At 36.9% G+C, this 23446-nt stretch overlaps 1 protein-coding gene across 1 annotated transcript in view; it reads right to left on the bottom strand.

Annotated features, from left to right (window-relative positions):
- The window catches only part of SLCO1A2 (solute carrier organic anion transporter family member 1A2), a 52884-nt gene extending 30841 nt beyond the window's left edge, over positions 1-22043 (bottom strand). Inside the window, exons 1-5 of the mRNA XM_065921923.1 lie at positions 21959-22043; positions 16828-16969; positions 14715-14847; positions 6430-6536; positions 2565-2711 (exon numbers count right to left, since the gene is read on the bottom strand). Coding sequence (XP_065777995.1) covers positions 2565-2711; positions 6430-6536; positions 14715-14847; positions 16828-16969; positions 21959-22018 — 589 coding nt within the window. The 5' untranslated portion in view covers positions 22019-22043. The remainder of the gene's footprint in view (positions 1-2564; positions 2712-6429; positions 6537-14714; positions 14848-16827; positions 16970-21958) is intronic.
- Positions 22044-23446: the final 1403 nt, after the last annotated feature.

The raw sequence follows: 23446 nt of genomic DNA, 5'->3' as shown, positions 1-23446 counted from the left end.
AAAATAAAAAGCAACTGGTATTATAATTTTCCTAGGCATCGCACTGAATGTGTAGATCAATTTGGGGAATACTCTCAAGTTAGAACACTTGAACTTTTTCTGGTTCTATCCTCACTTTTAATGATACTTCTCTTCTGTCTTACTGTCATATCCTTTCTTATCCTCCACATCCCACTTCATCCTCACTTGACTTTTTACTCGTCTGGATTGTTTTCATCAGCTATCTCATGACTTGTCTATAATTCTGAGTCTATAGTGATCCTTTCCTGCTTCCATTAAAAATCAAGGCATGAGCTTTTTCAACTTTCTTCCTCTTTACTTCAAAATAGATCTTCACTTATTGCTTATGCCTTCTCCATAGTTCTATGGGTTAGTCCACCCTGTGCACACCTGACTGCTTGATGCTAACCCTGTCTGTCTTCTCTGATGTCTTGTTCAACCAAACACTCTCTCTTGTGCATCTGTTCAATCTCCCTCATCCACTGATTTCTGCAATATATTAAATTCACACTTATTTCTTTCCTGTCATTACACTCTGCATCAACTTCCTCATCACTCACTCTACTCAAATGCTATCACTTTCTACTCAAAACACTCTCAGTGATCTCTTTGCCACTTATCTATGTTAGTTGCTTAGCCACTTATCTAGTGTCCTTTTTATAGTCTTCATCTTCTCATCCGGCCAGCTTTCTTTTGACGCTCTTCTTCTTAAGACTCAGAAATCTATACATTCATCTATTGTTCTACTTTTTCCCTTATGACTACCCTTTTTTAAATTTTCTTCCTTCTACTTCCTTCCTTCCTTCTACTCTACAAATAAGAATGTTGCTTAATATATTATCCTGGGATCTTTCACTATATAGCATGAGTCATCCTATCACAATCTTATTTCTCCCTCTTGATTTTATTTTTGTCTCTGTATAGATGATTCTCAAATTTTATGTCTAGCTTTTATATTCTTTCCTAAACTCCAGAAACATACATGGAAATTTTTTTCTTGGTATGTAGCTAGTTAAATTATACCTGGCCATATTTATTTCACTTTCCCCTAAGTTCAATGTAATTTTTCAAATTTAATTATATACATATTTATCAAATTTCATTTATTTATAATTATGTAGTTACTTGGTTTCCCAGGTGGCTCAGTGATAAAGAATCTAACTGCAGGAGACACAGCACATAAGGGTTCAATCCCTGGGTCAGGAAGATTCCCTTGAGGAGATCATGGCAACCCACTCCAGTATTCTGCCTAGAAAATCTTGTGGACAGAGGAGACCAGCAGGCAACAGTCCAGAGGGTCACAAAGAGCTAGACACAACTTGACAACTGAGCACATGCAGTTACTTATATACTAAATTTTACATGGACAATGTCTTACTCATCTTAATACATCTACAGATTATCAGTTGTTTCTATGTATTATATACTCTAATATTTGTTGAAGAAAGAAATACATATTGTAACAAGACATTTGTTAATTTATTGCAGGTGAGCATTTTGTATTCTTCCAATATAAGTATGTAGAGGGATTTGAAAGGATTGAATAGAAAGACACTGAAAAAGATTATTGCAAAATCAATGTCATCAAAAATCTCCCAAAGTTGCTTCAAATAATGTCTCCTAAATATTTTAACTCCTCATTATATGTAGCTCTGTTCCTACTTTCTCTCACCCTCTTTGATTTTTCTGGTTTTAAAAAGCTATTTCAATATCAATAGCAAAATGTCCCAGTATTCAAAGTTATGATTTTACAACTAACAACAGATGGAGTAACTAAGGAATATAAACAAATAATGCACAATAAATTAAGACTCCTTAGGAGATTGTAAGGCAACATACAAAGGTGGATGTTAAGTTGCCTATTGTGGGAAGTACTGATAGAATTTAGAAAAGGAAATTTCAGGAAACATAACCAAAGGTCTGAAGACAGATACTTATGGAAAATATTGTAGAGAGGTTGTGATATCATAGAGAGATTGTAATAAAGAGAAACTACATAAGAAACTAAATAGATAAATTGAGGGCAGAGCTAGGAATAAGTGGAGGGCTCATATTTAGTAAAGAGTCAGCATGCTTCATCAACATGAGAGAGAAAACATTTAGTATATTTGAGAAAAATTATACTGCAAAAAAATTTATAAGAAACTGATTTTAACTACTACAGATCAAATGAACAATATCAAAGCTAACAAAGACCTGAACAAAAATAGAAGTAATGAAAATAGTGAGAAAGATTTTGAATAAATGACATTTTAGAAAAAACATTGCTAAATTTCTTCACAGATTGGGTATATAGTGGTGCCAAGAAAATGGAGAAGGCAAATAGAACTCCAGGGGAACTAGATTATTGGTTTTTTCAATAGTAAGAAGCAGTTTTAGCAAAGTGGCTTACTTGGAGACAGCTTATAATTGCTCTATTCAATAAACTTTAATTGATGGCCTATTGCACCAAAGCACTCTGTTCAACATTCTGGAAATGCCTGAGCATCTAAATAAATAATTCATATCCATGCTCAAGGAAATTACTGTCCTGAAAAGAGGCTAAGGTAGATTTCCCAACTCACCAATATACAAAGGAGAATTTTCAGATTTGGCAAAATCTTCTATGTAGGAAATACCCAAAGGCATGATGGGAGTTTCACCAATTCCACGTATAATATTTCCAACTAGTACATACACCCACATTAATGATTTAACTTCCTTCACACACTCTGCATTAAAAGAAAAAAGGCATTGCATTAGTGTTTGAGTAGTGAAATATTAGCAATATTTAACTCTGCGTTTTTGGTAAGCATGTCACAGTTTTTCTGTGACCCCATCACTTGCCAACAGTTTACTATTCCAGAGTTATAGTATGGGAGAGGAGTTTGGGGGAAATGGACACGTGTACATGTATGACTGAGACCCTTTGCTGTCCACCTAAAAGTATCTCAACACTGTTAATCAGCTATTTTGTTGTTGTCATTTCGTTGCTGCATCATGTCTGATTCTTTGTGACCCCAGGGACTGTAGCCAGCCAGGCTTCTCTGTCCACGGAATTCTCCAGGCAAGAATACTGGAGTGGGTTGCCATTTCCTTCTCCAGGGGATCATCCCAACCCAGGGATCAAACTCATATATCCTGCATCTTAGGCAGATTCTTTAGCACTGAGCCACCCCCAGGGAAGCCCATTAATCAACCCTTTCATTGGTGCTGTTTAGTTACTAAGTTGTGTTCGATCCTCTGAGACCCCCTGGACTGTAGCCCACCAGGCTCCTCTTTCCATGGGATTTTCTAGGCAAGAGTACTGGAGCAGGTTACCATTTCCTTCTCCAGGCAATCTCTCTGACTCCAATATAAAACAAAAAGTTATTAAAAATATATATATATTGAATTCAAAGCAATATTTCATAAAGTGAAAAAAATTTACTATGCCAGCAAAGACTCATTGGGCCATCTTTTTTGCATTGTCTAACAGATACTTAGGTATGGCCAACAATAAGTGGTATCCTGGAGCCGGTTTCTACTGGGTTAGGAGACATGAGTATACACATCTTTTCCCAATTCAGTATTTAGCACCAGTTTGGTGAGAGTATTTACACCACAGAAATTTACAAGCACTAAATGTCATAGCCTTTTTTTCCCCTCCAGAGACTTAATTTACTAGCAATTACTAAACTTAGCTAACTGCTATAACTGCTACCCAATTTATATACTAACTTTGGGGAGAGGAAAAAACACAAGTATCTCTTTCTAGAATTGTTACTGTATTTATAAGATTTAAGAGTTTAACTTCTCTACAGTTATAATTATTTTATAGAAACTAAAAATATTTAACTGGGTAGTAATATAGAGTCCACTATGTACTTGACCCCCAAATAACTTTTTTTTAAATTGAAGTACAGTGACTTATAATACTATATTAGTTTCAGGTGTACAACATAGTAATTCAATATTTTTATAGATTATACTCTATATAAGGCTACTATAAAATATTGGCTACATTCCCTGTGTTGTGCAATATATCCTTTTGTCTGATTTATTTTATACCTAGTGATTTGTATCTCTTAATTCCCTTCTCCTGTTTTCCCCTCTCCTATCCTTCTCCCCACTGGCAATCACTAGTTTGTTCTCTGTACTTATGAGCCTGTTTTGGATTTGATATATTCATTCATTTGTTTCATTTTTTAGATTCCACATATAAGTCAAAACAGACAGTGTTTCTCTTTTTCTGACTTATTTCACCAAGCATACCCTCCATGTTGTAAATGGCAAAACTTCATTGTTCTTTGTGGCTAACATATTCCATTGTGTATACACCACATCTTCTTTATTCATTAATTTGTTGATGGAAACTTAGCTTGCTTCCATATCTTGGCTATTGTAAATAATGTAACTGTGAACATTGAGATGCCTGTATCTCTATGAATTAATATTTTTGTTATACACACACACACACACACACACACACACACAGGAGTAGAATTGCTGAATCCTAAGGAAATTGCTACCCACTCCAGTATTCTTGCCTGGGAAATCCCGTGAACAGAAGAGCCTGGCAGGCTATAGTCCATGGGGTCACAAAGACTCAAACACGACATAGCAACTGAACAGCAATATGTTAGCTCTATTTTTAATCTTTTGAGGGACTTCCATACTGTTTTTCACAGTGGCTACACAAATTTACATTCCCATCAGGGGCCTAGAAGAGTTCCCTTTTCTCCATATCATCACCAACATTTGTTAGTTGTCATCTTTTTGAGGACAGCTATTCTGACAGGTGTAAGATGGTATCTCATTGTGGTTTTTGATTTGCATTTTCCCAATGATTAGTAAACTGTGCCACCTGCAGAAGTGAGGGTCCTGAACACATCTGGATCTTGAAATTTCTTGTGAGGCTATCTGTCAGTCATGTCCAGTCCAGAAAATCGTAATCTCCATTTCTTGGTATTCATATTTTATCTTTGACGAGCATAAAGATTTAAGTCTATAGGTATTAAGCAAACTCTAGGTTTCCTCTGAGGCAAAAATGAATATACCAAGGAATCGAGGAATCAACACACTCTCCTGGAGGCACACCATATTGGGAAGGTTTGTTTATCTACTACAAAGCACATGAACAAAAATAGGAAATAGGACCTGAATCATTCTTTGATAAAAACCAGCTGAAGGGGAACACGGGCTACTGCTGATGTCACCGTTTCCCTCTGTTTCCCCAGGAGGTTCCTTTAGCTTAGAGTTTCTGAGACAGCTATTCTTAAACTCCTTTGAACTATTTTGAATAAGGACCCATTAGATAATAGCACAGGAAACTCTACTCAATACTTAATGATGGCCTATATGGGAAAAGAATCTAAAATAGGATGGATATATATATATGTATAACATTCACTCTGCTGTACATCTGAAACTAACACAACGTTTTAAATCAAGAATACATCAATGAAAATTTAAAGAAAAATAAACTGTTTTGCTTCCCTCTTATTCCATGCTGGTACTGATATTTCCAACCTAGGGGACCACCATAACTTTCACTAATATGAATCCAGCATGAAAATGTCCCCATCAGAGGAAAAGAAGTTCTGGTCTGAGGCAAGTCTGTAGGATCACCTCTTTGCTATAGAATATCAATTATTTGTTATTCAGTCGCTCAGTCATGTCTGACTCTTTGTGACCCCATGGACTGAAGCACATCAGGCTTTCCTGTCCCTTCACTATCACCTGGAGTTTGCTCAAACTCATGTCCACTGAGTCAGTGATGCCATCCAACCATCTCATCCTCTATCATCCCCTTCTCCTTCTTCTCTCAATCTTTCCCAGCATCAGGGTCCTTTTCAGTGAGTCAGTTCTTTGCATAAGGTGGCCAATAATATAACACAAATCTTAAGATTTTTCTTTCTACCTCTGTTTCCTATTTAGAAAATTGTATAGACCAAAACGTCAGTACAAACCTATCCTTCTAAGATGCTTTCCACAAATGGAATTAACTCTACAGCGGCCCTTGGGAGGATATATTTGACTTATTTTTTTTAATATTTGTTTATTTATTTGGCTGCAACAGTTCTTAGTTGTGGCAGGTGGGATCTTTTTAGTTGCAGCATGCGAACCCATAGTTGTGGTATATGGGATCTCGCTCCCTGACCAGGGATTGAACCCAGGGCCCCTGCATTGGGAATGCAGTCTTAGCCACTAGATTACCAGGGAAGTCCCTGACTTTTTTTAAATAACCGTTTTAAAGAATAGACAAAGTAGGCTTAGTAAGTATATGCAAATATAAGACGACTAATATTCTCTGTTCTCCATTCCTATTCTCTGTGATCCTCTCAAAAATCCTGGGGGGAAATATCTTTTTGTTCATTTACCTTACTTAACCAAACCCAATAACTCATTCAAAGCCCCTCCATAGAAAGTCTTCAGTTACAAATTAACCAAAGTAATGAAATTTATAACCTGATGGGTCTTCTGTTGGTTTGAAAATCTGGGTTCCATTTTCCATACACAAGAAACTGTTTGAGGACAAATTGCCGGAAATTGAAACTGTAGATTCATATTCATATCTGTATGAACACAAAAGCATGCTTGTGTTACGGAGTCGATGAGGACAATGTGAGCATTGTGAAGATGTTCATGCTTCATTTAAGAGACAACATCCAAACCCAGGAAATGAGGTGTCCTTTTACCTTTGACACCTAGTCATTCTGGATTGATGCTGCCAAAAAGAACTTGCCAGTCTTGTAAATGTGTGATTCACTCACAGTTACCTTTTGATTATCTGCATCTCTACACTTTAGATTACCTAACATCAACCTTTTGTGATGTTTTTAGGTGATCATTACTGGAAATATTACTGTGGGATAAGGAACAAAACTAAGAAAAATAATAGACTCTACAAAGTATAATTAGGAAAATAAAGGCTTGTGGGGGGAGAGGAACAACATAACGAAACAAGTCTCCCACGTTGTTTTCTCTAAGGTTGGCTCATAAAATACATACTCCCACTTTCTGAGAATTCAAACAATAATCTTTTCATGCATTCACCAAGCTCCAAGAAAAACAACACATTTGCCTGTCATAATGAGAGAGCTTTGGATATTCAAACACTGTGCAGTGTAATGACATTTTCTCTTCTCATAAGCACAAAATGGTTAATAGATTGTGAACATATATCTTATGTACCATAGGCAAATTACCACAAGAATCCTAGGCCCTTTCTCAAAAACTAAATTATTTTTTAATTAATTTTTCTTGGAGTATAGTTGATTTATAATGTTATGTTAGTTTCTGTTGTACAGCAAAATGAATCAGTTACACATATACATATATCTACTACTGTGGGCAAGAATCCCTTAGAAGAAATGGTGTAGCCATCATAACCAACAAAAGAGTCTGAAATGCGGTACTTGGATGCAATCTCATAAACAACAGAATGATCTCTGTTCGTTTCCAAGGCACACCATTCAATATCACGGTAGTTCAAGTCTATGCTCTGACCAGTGACACTGAAGAAGCTGAAGCTGAACAGTTCTATGAAGACCTACAAGACCTTCTAGAACTAACACTCAAAAAGGATGTCCTTTTCATTATAGGGGACTGGAATGCAAAAGTAGGAAGTCAAGAAACACATGGAATAACAGGCAAATTTGGAATGAATGAAGCAGGGCAAAGGCTAGTAGAGTTCTGCCAAGAGAACGCACTGGTCATAACAAACACCCTCTTCACCAACACAAGAGAAGACTCTACACATGGACATCACCAGATGGTCGACACCAAAATCAGATTGATTATATTCTTTGCAGCCAAAGATGGAGAAGCTCTATACAGTCAGCAAAAACAAGACCAGGAGCTGACTGTGGCTCAGATCATGAACTCCTTATTGCCAAATTCAGACTGAAATTGAAGAAAGTGGAGAAAACCATTAGACCATTCAGGTATGACCTAAATCAAACCCCTTATGATTATACAGTGGAAGTGAGAAATAGATTTAAGGGACTAGATCTGATAAACAGAGTGCCTGAGAACTATGGGTGGAGGTTCATGACATTGTACAGGAGACAGGTATCAAGATCATCCCCAAGAAAAAGAAATGCAAAAAATCAAAATGGCTGTCTGAGAAGTCCTTACAAATAGCTGTGAAAAGAAAGGAAGCAAAAAGCAAAGGAGAAAAGGAAAGATATATCCATTTGAATGCAGAATTTCAAAGAATAGCAAGGAGAGATAAGAAAGCCTTCCAAGTGATCAATGCAAAGAAATAGAGGAAAACAATATAATGGGAAAGACTAGAGATCTCTCTAAGAAAATTAGAGATACCAAGGGAACATTTCATGTAAAGATGGGCTCAATAAAGGACAGAAATGGTATGGACCTAACAGAAGCAGAAGATATTAAGAAGAGGTGGCAAGAATACACAGAAGAACTGTACAAAAAAGATCTCCATGACCCAGATAATCATGATGGTGTGATCACTCACCTCGAGACAGACAGCCTGGAATATGAAGTCAAGTGGGCCTTAGGAAGCATCACTATGAACAAAGCTAGTGGAAGTGATGGAATTCCAGTTGAACTATCAAATCCTAAAACACGATGCTGTGAAAGTGCTGCACTCAATATGTCAGCAAATTTGGAAAACTCAGCAGTGGCCACAGGACTGGAAAAAGTCAGTTCTCATTCCAATCCCAAAGAAAGGCAGTCCCAAAGAATGCTCAAACTACAGCACAGTTGCACTCATCTTACACTCTAGCAAAGTGATGCTTAAAATTCTCCAAGCCAGGCTTCAACAGTACATGAACCGTGAGCTTCCAGATGTTCAAGTGGTTTTAAAAAGGCAGAGGAACCAGAGATCAAATTGCCAACAACCACTGGATCATCGAAAAAGCAAGAGAGTTACCAAAAAATCATCTATTTCTGCTTTATTAACTATGCCAAAGCCTTTGGATGTGTGGATCACAACAAACTGTGGGAAATTCTTCAAGAGATGGGAATGCCAGACCATCTGACTTGCCTCTTAAGAAACCTCTATGCAGGTCAGGAAGGAACAGTTAGAACTGGACATGGAACAACAGACTGGTTCCAAATAGGAAAAGGAGTACATCAAAACAATATATTGTCACTGTGTTTATTTAACTTATATGCAGAGTACATCATGAGAAACACTGGGCTGGAAAAAGCACAAGCTGGAATCAAGATTGCTGGGAGAAATATCAATAACCTCAGATATGCAGATGACACCACCCTTATGGCAGACAGTGAAGAAGAACTAAAGAGCCTCTTGATGAAAGTGTAAGAGGAGAGTGAAAATGTTGGCTTAAAGCTCAACATTCAGAAAACTAAGGTCATGGTATCCAGTCCCATCACTTCATGGGAAATAGATGGGGAAACAGTGGCTGACTTCATCTTTCTGGGCTCCAAAATCACTGCAAATGGTGATTGCAGCCTTGAAATTAAAAGACACTTACTCTTTAGAAGAAAATGTATGACCAACCTAGACAGCATATTAGAAAGCAGAGACATTACTTTGCCAACAAAGGTCCATCTAGTCAAGGCTATCATTTTTCCAGTAGTCATGTATGGATGTGAGAGTTGGACTATAAAGAAAGCTGAGCACCGAAGAATTGATGCTTTTGAACTGTGGTGTTGGAGAAGACTCTTAAGAGTCCTTTGGACTGCAAGGAGATCCAACCAGTCCATTCTAAAGGAAATCAGTCCTGGGTATTCATTGGAAGGACTGATGCTAAAGCTGCAACTCCAATACTTTGGCCACCTGATGCAAAGAGCTGACTCATTTGAAAATACCCTGACAATGGGAATGATTGAGGGCAGTAGGAGAAAGGGACAACAGAGGACGAGTTGGTTGGTTGGCATACCAACTCAATGGACATGGGTTTGGGTGGACTTCAGGAGTTGGTGATGGACAGGGAGGCCTGGCGTGCTGTGGTTCATGGGGTAGCAGAGAGTTGGACACTGCTGAGTGACTGAACTGAGACTGATACATATATCCACTCTTTTTTAGATTCTTTTCCCTTATCAGTCCTTATGGAGCATTAAGTAGATTTCCCTGTGCCATACATCAAGTTCTTACTAGTTATCTATTTTAAATATCATAGTGTGCATACATCAAGATCCCCATGCCCTTTCTCTGAAAGTAAATTATAAGCTGCAATAATGGAAGAAAATATCTCCAGCTAAGTCTCTCTTTGTTAGAATTTTTTGCTGGACTAGTTTCTATATTTCTACTCGATAAGAAAAAGTCAAAATAAATATATAAATAGACTTGCCCTTCTGAACAACAAATAAGCTAAAGAATATTATACTAGGAAGTACTGATAAGTCTAGTTTCTATGCTATTGAACATAATAAAAAAGGTCAATATACCTTCCCCTTAGAACTATTGTCCAGTCATGGCCACAGAGCTTGGCTGTGAACTGTGGACAAAGGCTTTTGTCGCCACACCCATGATCCCATGAGACATGCCAGCTTCAGACAAAAAACTAGCACCTTTAGCAGAGGGTAGAAAGAAATGCAAATAATAGCTGAATATTACTTGATGTTGTCTTGGACAGGATAGAAAATAAAAGGATAAGAAAAACTTTTTGCCTGACAACTCTTGATCCCTTCAGAAATGCCTGAGAAGATGTCATATCATTTTCATTTATCTGATCCATGAAACTCATCAAAATAATTCATTCCAAGTCTGTTCATCCCAAAAACTTCAGCAAAATAACAGCTGATGGATTATAAAATGGCAAAGGAAATATAATGCCACAAAGGTAAAGAGGAGGGAAGATTGACAAGAAGTAAGAGAATTTGAAATTTTGACAAGAAGATAAGATTTGGAAAATGGGAAAATCAATAAGTGGGTGGTCACTGAACTAAAAAATATGAGAAGCACAGGCCTGAGGAAGTGCCTGCAGGGGAGCAACCCAACATGAGCCACACATCCTTAGAAATTTCAGACAGGATACTAGATCAAGGTGGGAGTGGATATGATCCCAAAAATCAGAGGATTGATTTAAAATGTGTATAAAGAGCAGTTAAACCTTTATAGGCATTGTCCACCAGCCCAAAAAAAATGGCCTTTGACTGCAGACAGTCAGAACAGGCACTTTGAGGATAGCTTGTGGTTATTATTTAGTCCTTAAGTCGTATAAGAGGCCACACTAAAAACTAGGGATATTAAGTAAAAGAAGAATCTATGTACTGAAGAGTGAGACTCCCACTCACACCTGGCTGGTAGCCACGTTGCACCGTGTCTCAGACAGCAGATTGGAGAACCCCTGCCTAGATTAGCTGACGGGTTATGGGCAGTTCTGAGCCAGCTCTGAGCCATCTGGTCCCTGTGCTGTGAAGAAGTCCTCCCACCACCACGTCATACACATGGACACAGAACTTCCGGTTAGTTTGTTGTTGTTATCCCTGTTTCTTAAGTATGAGTAACTAACCAAGGACCACCAGAGGTATGAAGACCTGTAACATAAGGACAGAGACAAAGCAAATAAAAACTGTACACTCGAAGGAGACAGAGACAAGAAGACAGATGAAGGAAAAGCAGATGGAGAAAGACATTGCATGCTTAAAAAACAGGAAGGTGTTTCTTAAAAAGATACCTTCAAAGAACAACAAACAATACCTTGAAAGTTGAAAATATGAGAGCAAAAGTTAGAAATGCACTCAAATGTTTGCAAGATAAAAGAAATCTCCCCTGAAAGTAATGAGAAGACAAAGAGATAGAAAATTGGAGAGATAAGAGGAGAAAACTGTAGGTTAACTCAGAGCGTAACAATATTCAGGGATGACTGGACGTTTTATAAAGAGAAGTGGAGGAGTGAAAGTTCCAGAGCACGTGTGCTCAGTTGTGTTGCAAGAATACTGGAGTCGGTCGCCATTCCTCAGTTGGTAAAGAATCTGCCTGCCGGGCAGGAGACCTGGGTTGGATCCCTGGGTCAGGAAGATCCCCTGGAGAAGGAAATGGTGATCCACTCTTGTATGTTTGCCTGGAAAATCCCATGGACAGAGGAGCCTGGTGGGCTGCAGTCCGTGGGGTCGCAGAGTCAGACAAGACCGAGCACACACACCGTGCCTTAGGGGAATGAACGTGGGGGGAGGGGATGTTATCCAAGAAACAATACAAATAATTTTTATAAATGTCCAGATTGAAGGCACCTAGAACAATAAAGGAAAAACACTTATACCAAGGCAATTACCATGAATTCAAACTCTGGAGTTTAAAGGAAAATCCCAATAACTCCAGAGAGAAGAAACTGGTCACAGGGTTTAAAATGGTACAGGATTCTCGAGAAAAACGTTGAAAATGATGTTTTCAACATCCCTAGGGAGACAACCTCAAACCAGGATTTTACACCAGGTAAACTGTCAACCAGGTATGAAAGGAAAATAGGAATATTTTCGGATGTCCAAGGTCTTAAAATTGTTACATCTCTTACACTTTCTCAGCAACCTATTAGATAATGTTTTCCACAAAGAGTAAGAATGAAAAGGAAAGCGGAAGATATGATACCCAGGAAGTAAGTATTTGAATGGAAGAAAGAGGCAAAACAAGTTTCCAAGGAGAACAGTGAGTGAAAATTTCAAGGAAGCAGCCATGCAGCAGACGTGGAGAGTTCCTAGTCCAGATTGCAGGTGGAGATTCAGTGGTGACAGGGGACGCAACTCAAAGGCAAAAATGAAACACTCTGATGTGTCTGAGTATATTCAGAAGACATCACCCTACTGGGAGAGAATTTGGTGATGATTCAAGGGAAATGAAAACGAATCAAATATAGAATGAGGGGGATTTCCCTGTTGGTTCAGTGGTTAAGATTCCACCTTCTAATGCAGGGGACACAAGTTCAATCCCTGGTCAGGGAACTAAGATCCCACATGCTGCAAAGCAATTAAGCCCATGGGCCACAACTACTGAACCCATGCACTGCAACTAAGACCTGATGCAACCAAAAATAAATCAATTGATATTTTTAATATACATAAAATAAGGCAATTATTTAATCTAGGAAAAATTAAAAGTGATATAAAAAAGGAAAAATAGCATGGTTCAGCTGAAATATAAAAATATTTACATAGTCACAGGAATAGTGACTATGATTTTACAGTAGGAAGGCAATATGTTTATTACATAACACTAAAGTATCAAAAACTAAAAGGATAAACATTTACTGAGAAATATGGAAGCAAAGAGCAAAAGAGCAAAACGAGTTAGGAGTGGCTGCCTCTGAGGAGCAGTAACATAAGCAATGTTGAAGGGGTGGAGGACAACACTTTTTCAAAATAATTTTACTTTTTGCAACTTTGTACTCATTAATGTGGTAAAAGTTAAAATAAAAATCAACCTGAAGACTAGTCTATCTCTTGGTGACCTATAATTAAACAAAAACTATAACTGTACAGAATAACATAATTAAACAGAAATAACTGGAAAAAAATTGTCCCTAGAAAGGAGTAATCCCAAATTTTTCCAGGTCCTAAGAAATTTCATCAATTTCTAACATAATTCCACAATAAGGGAACAGACTGTGTGATCTTAGGCCATGAAATTTTTGCACCTTGTTTGATGTCCCTGGCTACATTCCAGTGTTCCCCAGTTTATAGCCGATGGAAATTTGAATAGGATCTGTATCCTACTATTGTGTGGAAACAGTGTCAGACTTTATTTTTCTGGGCTCCAAAATCACTGCAGATGATGATTGCAGCCTTGAAATTAAAAGACGCTTACTTCTTGGAAGGAAAGTTATGACCAACCTAGACAGCATTTTAAAAAGGAGAGACATTAATTTGCCAACAAAGGTCCGTCTAGTCAAGGCTATGGTTTTTCCAGTGGTCATGTATGGATGTGAGAGTTGGACTGCAAAGAAAGCTGAGCGCTGAAGAATTGATGCTTTTGAACTGTGGTGTTGGAGAAGACTCTTGAGAGTCCCTTGGACTGCAAGGAGATCCAACCAGCCCATCCTAAAGGAGATCAGTCCTGGGTGTTCACTGGAAGAACTGATGTTGAAGCTGAAACTCCAATACTTTGGCCACCTCATGCGAAGAGTTGACTCATTGGAAAAGACCCTGCTGCTGGGAGGGATTGGGGGCAGAAGGAGAAGGGGACGACAGAGGATGAGATGGCTGGATGGCATCACCGACTCGATGGGCATGAGTTTGAGTAAACTCTGGGAGTTGGTGATGGACAGGAAGGCCTGGAGTGCTGCGATTCATGGGGTCGCAAAAAGTCGGACACGACTGAGCGACTGAACTGAACTGATTGTGTGAAAATTGTATAAATTTAATTATGTTGAATTGGTTCACTATATCCTTCTACTTCTCTGTATATTCATTCTATTAATTTTTAAGATTTTGATATTGAAACTCCAACAGAAATCTCAATTTATCTACTTAAAAAAATAACTGTAATATATAGTAACCTCATTCTGTATTTTCCAAGTCTCTGATAAATGTGTTATCATAGTTTGATAATTTTAAAAATTAAAATTAAAAAAAGAATCTTCATCAGACTCAACTCTGTCCCAAATCTCTGTTTCATAAATTGACATGTCAAATGGAAGTCAGACAGCCAAGAGCATAGAAGAGGTAGGTAGGACAGAATCTGCACCTACAGTTCTTCTTGCAGTTCTTATGACAGTTCTCTGTGCCTTTAGGAAGCATTATTCTAGAAAGGAAATCCAAGCTTATTTCCTGCAGCTGAAAATTGCACCTAAAAAATCGTCGGAAGCTGCAATACTTACCGGCCCATGAGAAAGTGAGGTAGTGATTGTAAGAAACACCCTAGGCCCATAACCACACATCCAACACCAATCATTATTGGTCTATGCAGTTTTGGTCCAAAATAACTCACGAATATAATCAACAAAAGATTTCCTAGAAAAAAAATTGATGTGAGAAATGAATATTTCAATAATTATGAACAAAGTCTGAATTAACAGCCTCACCTAATCATTAACTATCTAGCATTCATTGTATAATAAATATCTCAAATACTGGAATTGGTGCTAGAGGTGCACGAAATAATAAGTGATTAAAACACAACTCCTGCCATGAAGGAGGGCTCTGTTTTACAATGTGTTTCAACAGAGGTTCTTCACCTGCAATCTATAAACCCTGAAATAGTCCATGAATAGAAATCAGGTGTTCCATGAACTTGAGTGAGAAAAATAAAATTGCATCTTTATTTTCACTAAATTAACTAAACATTAGTATTTCCTTTGACAATGAAAGCAGATGCAAACTACAGTAGTATTGGAAGCATGTACAATTTTGTCACCAACTATCACCAACAGAAGTTACAGGTATTTGCATATGACATTACAGCTGATGCAGATGCCTCAAAATATTATTGACACGGATGATTACTTCAAAACTGGTGTAGATATTGTTATCTAATGTGTTGGTAAAAAATGCAAATATATTTTATTTTTAATATTTTGATAATTTTATTTCAATATAATTGGCTTCCTTTGTACTCTTGTAATTTTTAATTTATTCAATTAAAATGTTATTCTAAGAACATTTGGCATCAGATTGCCAAAGAGGTCCTTGACACAGAAATATTAATAACCCTGGCCAATTTCTTAGTGACTCTCTGTTACCTAGAGGATAAAAGATAAGTTTTGTAGTGAGCATGCAAAGCTCTCCAGTAGCTTATTTCTCACTCCTGCCCATTTCTCCAGATTTATAATCTAGTAATTCCCACCTGAAGCTTGGCCAGTTGGTAATATTGGGCTTAATGTTGCTCCACACATGAGTTACCATACTGCTTCATCCTTATGCTTCTTCTTCTACGGGAATTCTCTTCAAACTTATCAACCCTCTTTCTTCATCTGTAAAACCTTTACGTCAAGAGCCTATCTTCCTTAAGGGAGGTAGTGTCCCTTCTCTGTGTTCCTATAGGAACTGTCATATACCTATGTCACAAACTTACTGCATTCAACTAAATTATTTTGCATCTATGCCCTTCATTAGACTGTGAGCTGGGTTTTCAAAGGGCCTATAGAAGGAGTGACTTCTGGCTCCGAGGCCAGGATCTGTCACGTATGTGATGCTGAATGAGGTCTGACAGGACAGAAGACTAGGAGACAAGATCAAGCATCACTGGTTTCAGTTTTGCCTCTCTCCAATTCTAACTTTTCTGTCAGATACTGATTAAAAGTATTAAAGGCAACTTTCCTCTTAAAGGAAGTAAAACCCACTCTAAAACTACAGGAGTAGCGTTTGTAGTTCCCACCACTTTGTTCACAGGAGAAATCTTTCCCTTCCTCATTCTTTCTCTCTGACCTCGCATCTTCCCAATCAACCACAAATATCAGAGCCCAAGAATAGACTTTATGCTTCCCTATAGGCTGTTTCTAAAATAAAGTCAGTGAGACACGAAAACTGTTTCTTCTTTCCACTTAGAAAAGAGAATTGTCAACCTTCCAGAAACAACAGGAGAATAAAAATATTTGCTTTAAAAAAAAAAATGAATTCCCTTTTTCCCCTTGATATCTTCTAAACATGAAGATAAAGCCCTAAAGGTCATTAAATGATAGATTAAATATTAATACTCTAAACACTCTGCTGCTCATGCTAGCTGACCAAAAGACTATTAGATTTTTAAAAATTTAACCATTAGAATAAAAAGCCCTGTGATTGGATATGTGGCAATGTTTAAGTGTTATTTGGGGATAATATTTAAATGAATTCTTTCTAAATATATTCCAAAGTGAGCCAGGTTATTTAAGCCATTTTAGAAAATACATGCAGTCAGACTGAATGACGTAAAGCAGAAAATAAGGAAAGTAAAATTCAGACTAGCTCCATAGACAATACATACAAAGAAGCAATGCAAAAACAGTTCATTACCAATCTCAAAACTTCCATTAATAAATCCAACTAGAGATGTTGGGATGTTGAATTGTCTTTCTATTTGTGTGAGCATGGTATTCATATAAGATCCGGATAGGGTTTTGGATACAAATGCACAAGTTATTGCCAACAGAAACATCTAGGAAGAAAAAAAGTACAAGAAAACATGAAAATTTTATTTTTAAATTGTATATTTGCCACTTGTTGATAAAATATCTTCTACCAAAATACTGGTTGTTTCCAGTTCAAGTAACTCTTATGTTTGAGAGAACCCTTTAAAGTGAACTCTTCTTGTTTTCTATGCTATGTTCTCACTTTAAAAATTCAAAGTTGAACTAATTGATTAGTGATATTGAATTTTGTAGGTCATTGGTAGCCTCATTATTTTATGGAAATGTCTTATACATACATAGAAACAAGTTAGCATTCTAAATAAGACATAGCAAATGATTTAAATAGATTTTCAGCATTACAATGCTATCGTAGAACAAAAGAATACATGCATGCTAATTTTTTTAAAAGAATGTAGCATTACACAAAGGCATTATTTCTGTAGCAAATTTGCTTAAGTTCTCTTTTATGCAAAGCTATATGCAATGTATACAGCAGTATTTTGCTATTTATTGCCAGTTAATTTATTTAAAGCAATATTTAATTATAAACAATAATAGAAATATTTCTAAACTGAACAGATACTTTCTAAGATAAACAAATATGAATACAATATTCCACATATTGAATCACATTTCCTATGTATTGGTATAACTCCAGACAGCTGCCAGACTGACATAATCCATAACAAAAATCAAGGACAACTTAACAGAATCATTGTGATCAGTAGGAACGAGAATGGTTAAATATGAAAGGCTAACATTTTGATAATTGTATTAAATAAGAAGGGAAAAGATTTAGATCTTAGAAAGGGATTTGAAAAAGGAGCATTGTATACTGGGTAATCATAAGTTAGGTAGATTAATTACTGCTTCAAAATCAACAAATTATGGATAAATAGGTTTATGTCAACCTGAATGGTGGTCTCCAATCTTATACCACGGGGCTTTTTCCTTGACCTCCTTAAAAGTATTTCGTGATGACACTTCCATCCTGAAAGACCATTCAATTCACTGTCCAGCTAGTACACTCATACACTAAAATCCTTACCCCTCCAATTTCTCAATCTTGAACCAACTCCATAATTTATACACTCCTTTCAAGAGGGAGGACTCCAACTCAGCCATGTGCTCCTCTTGATCAGAAAATGGTCTCAGCATCTTCACCTTCAAATTTACCTCTCCCTGCCACTCTAATTTTCCTTCCACTTTTAAAAGGATGGATCCCTCCCCCTATATAAGAAAATCTCTCCATCCATGCTCTGGAACCCATTCTTTCCATTGCTGAAATCCTAATTCATCAATTACTAAACCCCTCCTCTGTTTTCAACCTCATACTCTTTACTACCTCCCTCTCTACTAACTTATAAATACATGCAAGATATTTCTGTCCTAAAAAATCTTCTTTCTGCCCTGGTGGTTGCACCAGGTACTATCAAGCTGTTTGGAAGAACAGTCTAGATTCATTGCCTACACAAACCTTCCCCTCGCCCTTCAGTCTACTACAGTCTAGCCCCTCCTGAAGCTACTCTGTAGAAGGTCATTAACAACTTCCTGATTTCCACATCCAATAGACAGTTCTCGGTCCTCAGCTAATTTGATGTCTCAGTCATTTAGCATCATCAATCTCTCTTTCCTTCCTAAAATTTCCTCTCCCAATGCATATTTATGTCTCTGCCTACCTGCTAGACTCTGTATTCAGTCATCTCTTCTTTGGCCAACTTCTTCAGGCATTTGTCTCACACCCTCTAGTTTTCACCTGATATCTTCTTTCTAGTAATTCTCATATTTCTATAGCTTTAACTACCACCCAGATGCTGAAATCTCTCAAACTGATATACAGTTTAGCTTAGACAATTGCAATCATTTTTTTTTTTGTCTCCTGTACTCTTTCCGACTTCCAATCTCCCTTCTACCTGCCACCACCACTAACTTGGAGCATGATAGTTATTCATCCAATTAATGAATAAAATTCATAATTAGCATGTGATTCCACTTCCTGAAACTTTTCAGTGGATTCCAACTAACAAAAACCCCTATTTTTTACATGCAAACAAAGCCTCATTTATATCTCACTATCATCTCCTGCCCCTTGTCCCCAAGCATAATATTCTACTTATAGTTCTTTTAATTCATCATGCTACTTTAAATCTCAGTGACTTTTACAGGTGGTCCTCCACTTGTAGTGTTTTCTTCACTTTGTGCATCTGATAAATGTATGCTCAATATTTAAAATTCACTATACCATTATTTCTATTGTGTAGTCTTCCTTGTCTTTCTACTTCCCAGGTATCCTCCTTATCTTTCCACTCTGCTGTGTTTCTGCCTCTATTACAGCCCTCAGCACAATGCACTTTATTATTTTTAAGGGACTTTCTTTTTTTATTGGCCATGCCACACGGCACAAGGATCTTAGTCCCCTGCAATGGAAGCCAGAGTCCTAACCACTTAACTTCCAGGGAATTCCCCACAGTACACTTTACTTCTGTGTTTAGATGCCTATAACCTCTTATTTCACTATCCTGAGAGCATCTCAATGATAGGAGCCATATTTTATTTACCTTTGTGTCTTCAGTCTCACAAACAATAGGTTCTCAGTGCAATTTATTGAATAAATGACAGAATCAGCATTCAAAAACATCTTGAAAAAGCAGTCAGATCTGAAAGTAAGCTGACTATAGATGAAATTCAATAGGATTAACTACATCTAAGCCAAAAGTTACCTCACCAATTAATTTGGGAAATCTGAATATAAATATATGTGGAAAAGACTTGGGAAATTTAAATATCAAGTTCAATATAAGTCAAAATGCATATTGTCATATAGTCATATGACATATGTCATATAACATATGACATATGACATATCTAGTCATATGACTAGATAGCATAGTTATATCTCTAGCTATTTATCCTTTTATAATAAATCCCATTTATAAAAACCATGTCTGGCATCTCCTTGTAAATCTTTGCAGAGCACACTGTAAATACCTTCACATGATTTTATAATTCAAATTTTGTATTTAAAAACAAGCAAAGCCAACCAAGCACAGTACAAATCGTATTTTAAAGAATAATTTCTTTTATTTAACATTTTAAGAAAGGAAACTCGATAAATCATGATCCCACTTTCCTTTTCTTGAAACATCTAGGTAGGCTGTCTAACTAGTGGCTATTCCTACCCGTGTCTAGTACAAAATAACCTTAATATTTATAAAGCTAGTCCTATCAGCTTTCAATAATGCCCCAACCTTTGAAGCAAACTTGTTGAAGAGAGTCCTTTATTACTTTCGAAAAATGCTTGCTTAATGAGCAGATTTCTAAGGTCAGAGAATCAGAGCAACCCAGACGACTTATGAAGCAACTGTCTTTTACCTGATAACCTTGTGCTTCCAATACGTGGCTGTCACATTCAGATCAATATCTAATCCTGCCAAACTCCAACGTTACAAAAAATTAAAAGCCAATCATTTATATATAATTCTTGACTTTTATCCACAAATGCTCGACTTATTAAGCAGCTGTCTTTTACCTGATAAACTTGCGCTTGCAATACGTGGCTGTCACATTCAGATCAAGATCTAATCCTGCCAAACTCCAACATTACAAAAAATTAAAAGCCAACTGTTAATATATAATTCTTGACTCTTATCCACAAATGCTATTAATAATAACTAGTATTTATTGAAAGCTTACAATATTCCAGTCATTGTTCAGAGCATGTAAAAAGAAAAAAAAATTCTATGAGATAGTAAACTATCATTATCTCTTTCAGAGGAGAAAAATGGACCACAAAGAGGTTAAGCAACTTATCCAAGGGCACGTTGCAAACCAGCAGTTGAACTCAGCACAAATCTAGGAAGCCTGGTCTTCAAGCTTTATTTTTAAATCCTCGGTTTTAGGAGATGGACATCAGAATTAAGGAAAAATTTAAGGGGATTTTTAAAATACATAATTAATGCAGCATTTCAGGCAAAAGTAGTTTTCTAACTCTATATCATGATTCTCAACTTTCCTGTACATACGTAGATTTTTCCTACACACATATAAAGAGAAAACAGACTTTCGATAGGAAGAAAATTGGTGGCAGTGTCATAGCTTGATAACCACTTGCAGGCACTAGCTGTAGAATCAGGACAAGTATCCAGATCTTCTGAGTTAAAATAAATTCAAATTTTGCTTGAAGGCAAAATGATTTTATGGCTATGCAAAAAGGATTGCTCTGAAGTAGTTAAGAATACCCAAAACAGCTAGCAAAATGGGCATTTTTCTTATAGAGAATGACTGGTATGTTGCCAAAGCTTGAAGTGAGCATGTTTTAGTGGGTCATTGTGAAGTCATCACTGAATACAGATTAGCAAAGCTTTTCTGTCCAATATACCATTTTCCAGGAGAGAGCTCCATACCCCTCTCACCAGAAGGGTGAACGTTAAATAGGCCTTTGATCCAGGAAAGTTTGGAGAAGGCAATGGCACCCCACGCCAGTACTCTTGCCTAGAAAATCCCATGGACCGAGGAGCCTGGTGGGCTGCAGTCCATGGTGTCACTACGAGTCGGACACGACTGAACGACTTCACTTTCACTTCTCACTTGCACTTGCATCGGAGACGGAAATGGCAACCCACCCCAGTGTTCTTGCCTGGAGAATCCCAGGAACGGGGGAGCCTGGTGGGCTGCCGTCTATGGGGTTGCACAGAGTCGGACACGACTGAAGCGACTTAGCAGCAGCAGCCAGGAAAGTAAATCATACTGTATTATGTGTGCTTGAAAATGTTTAAGATCCTGTCTCCCATTTAAATCCTTCAAAGCTATTCTGATTAAATTTCCTGAATCAATAATCCTATTTAGACACACTCTCAGATACAAATCAGTTTCATTAAAGCAAGAAATGATCAATATATCAGGTAATATAATTTATTATCAGATTACTGCATGAAGATATAAACAACTTTACAAGATCTAGGTTTAAAAAGAAAATACAGTGCATATACATATATCCACACAAAGCAAGTCCATACCTTCACCTTGGAAAGACATCTTATTCTGTGAGTTTCCATTCTTTCCTCAGTTTCTCCCATGTTGCTCTTCTGAATAGTCCAAGATATTTATGTTCTAAATCTTGATATTTCTTAATTCTAGTCTTTTAAGAAGACAAAAATCTATTAAATTACTGACAGTCATAAAGCATCATTCTTGTGAAGAAAACACTGACTCTGAATAACAGAATCAAGAATCCATTGTGTAACAAAAATACCTAGGAAGCTTCTGATTCAGATCCAGAAAGTAATGACCTTAGAGAAGATTTAGTTGTTAGTTTTCCATTGAAAAAGTTACATCCAATCACTTCAGTTACTCTTTAGTGAGATTAAAGATTAAAATAATTTGTTATGTTCTCCTTGCAAAATAACAATCACAAGGTTAAAACAAAACTTTTCACTTCTTTAGCCAAAATAAATAAAACCACAATGAGCTCCCTGGACTTACATGAAAATGCTGCTTTTAGGAACACACGGACTTTGATTTGTGTGCTAAGTATCGGGTTTAGCAAGCCTACAAAGACTCAAAAATCTCGTTTGGCCAGGCTCCCTCTTCAAGTTCTTTGGATTCCAAGACTTCCGTGGAGTCTCAAGACGGGAAACACTTTCTGGGGCACTGCTGATTCACGGAAACCTGGGGAGACATGGAATTTTAATCATGGAAATAGCCTAAGTAAAAACAACAAATAATTCTTTGATCTGGAAAGGAATCTTACAGCTGCCAGTTAAGAAGTGAGGTCTAGGAGAAGACCAAACAAAGGTGGTGATCTATACATATGCATATATATTAAATACAGACATATGTGTGTCTAAGTATATATATACAGTATAGAGATACATGCTTTTATATGTAAAATAAAAAGATGGCATAGTCTTTTAAATTCTACTAATGCGTTGTCAAAGATTTTGCCTATTTCCTTTCTTGAAACCAGGGCAATATTTTGTACCAAAACCAAACTATTTCACTCTGACAATATTTATTCTAGTAAATTTACTTCAAGTTGTCAGATGCTATCATAACAGTATCCCCAGGATTAATTGACTAAAATCTTCTGAAACATATCCATTTAACAATATCCAGACTGGTCTTAATTTTTAAAAACCTGAATCTAATTCCCTACACGCATTAAGGCAATAGCCACTGAAAAATTATATATGAATTTAATTATCTTTAGTCCTTCTTTTATGAAAACAACAAATATGTATCAAAAGCCTACTCTATGCCAATCATTGTGTTAAGCATAATGCTGTGTCACAGCATTCCAGCTGTGAACAGGACAGATAAGCTGCCCTAAAGACAATAAATATATATCACTAGAGAAGAATAAGGTTCTGTGGATGGTACTTGAACCCAGATCCCAAGGAACTTATATTTTTCTTGGGAAAGGTAAAACTCTTCAGTAAAACATATTGGAATAAAACTGGACAGTGTGAGATCAAATGCAAAATGTTTGGTATGTGAGTGGTAAA

The sequence above is a fragment of the Muntiacus reevesi genome, chromosome 1, assembly GCF_963930625.1.
Source record: "Muntiacus reevesi chromosome 1, mMunRee1.1, whole genome shotgun sequence".
NCBI lineage: Eukaryota > Metazoa > Chordata > Mammalia > Artiodactyla > Cervidae > Muntiacus > Muntiacus reevesi.
The sequence above is the reverse complement of the archived record's forward strand: the minus strand, read 5'-3'. Positions and strand labels throughout refer to the sequence as shown.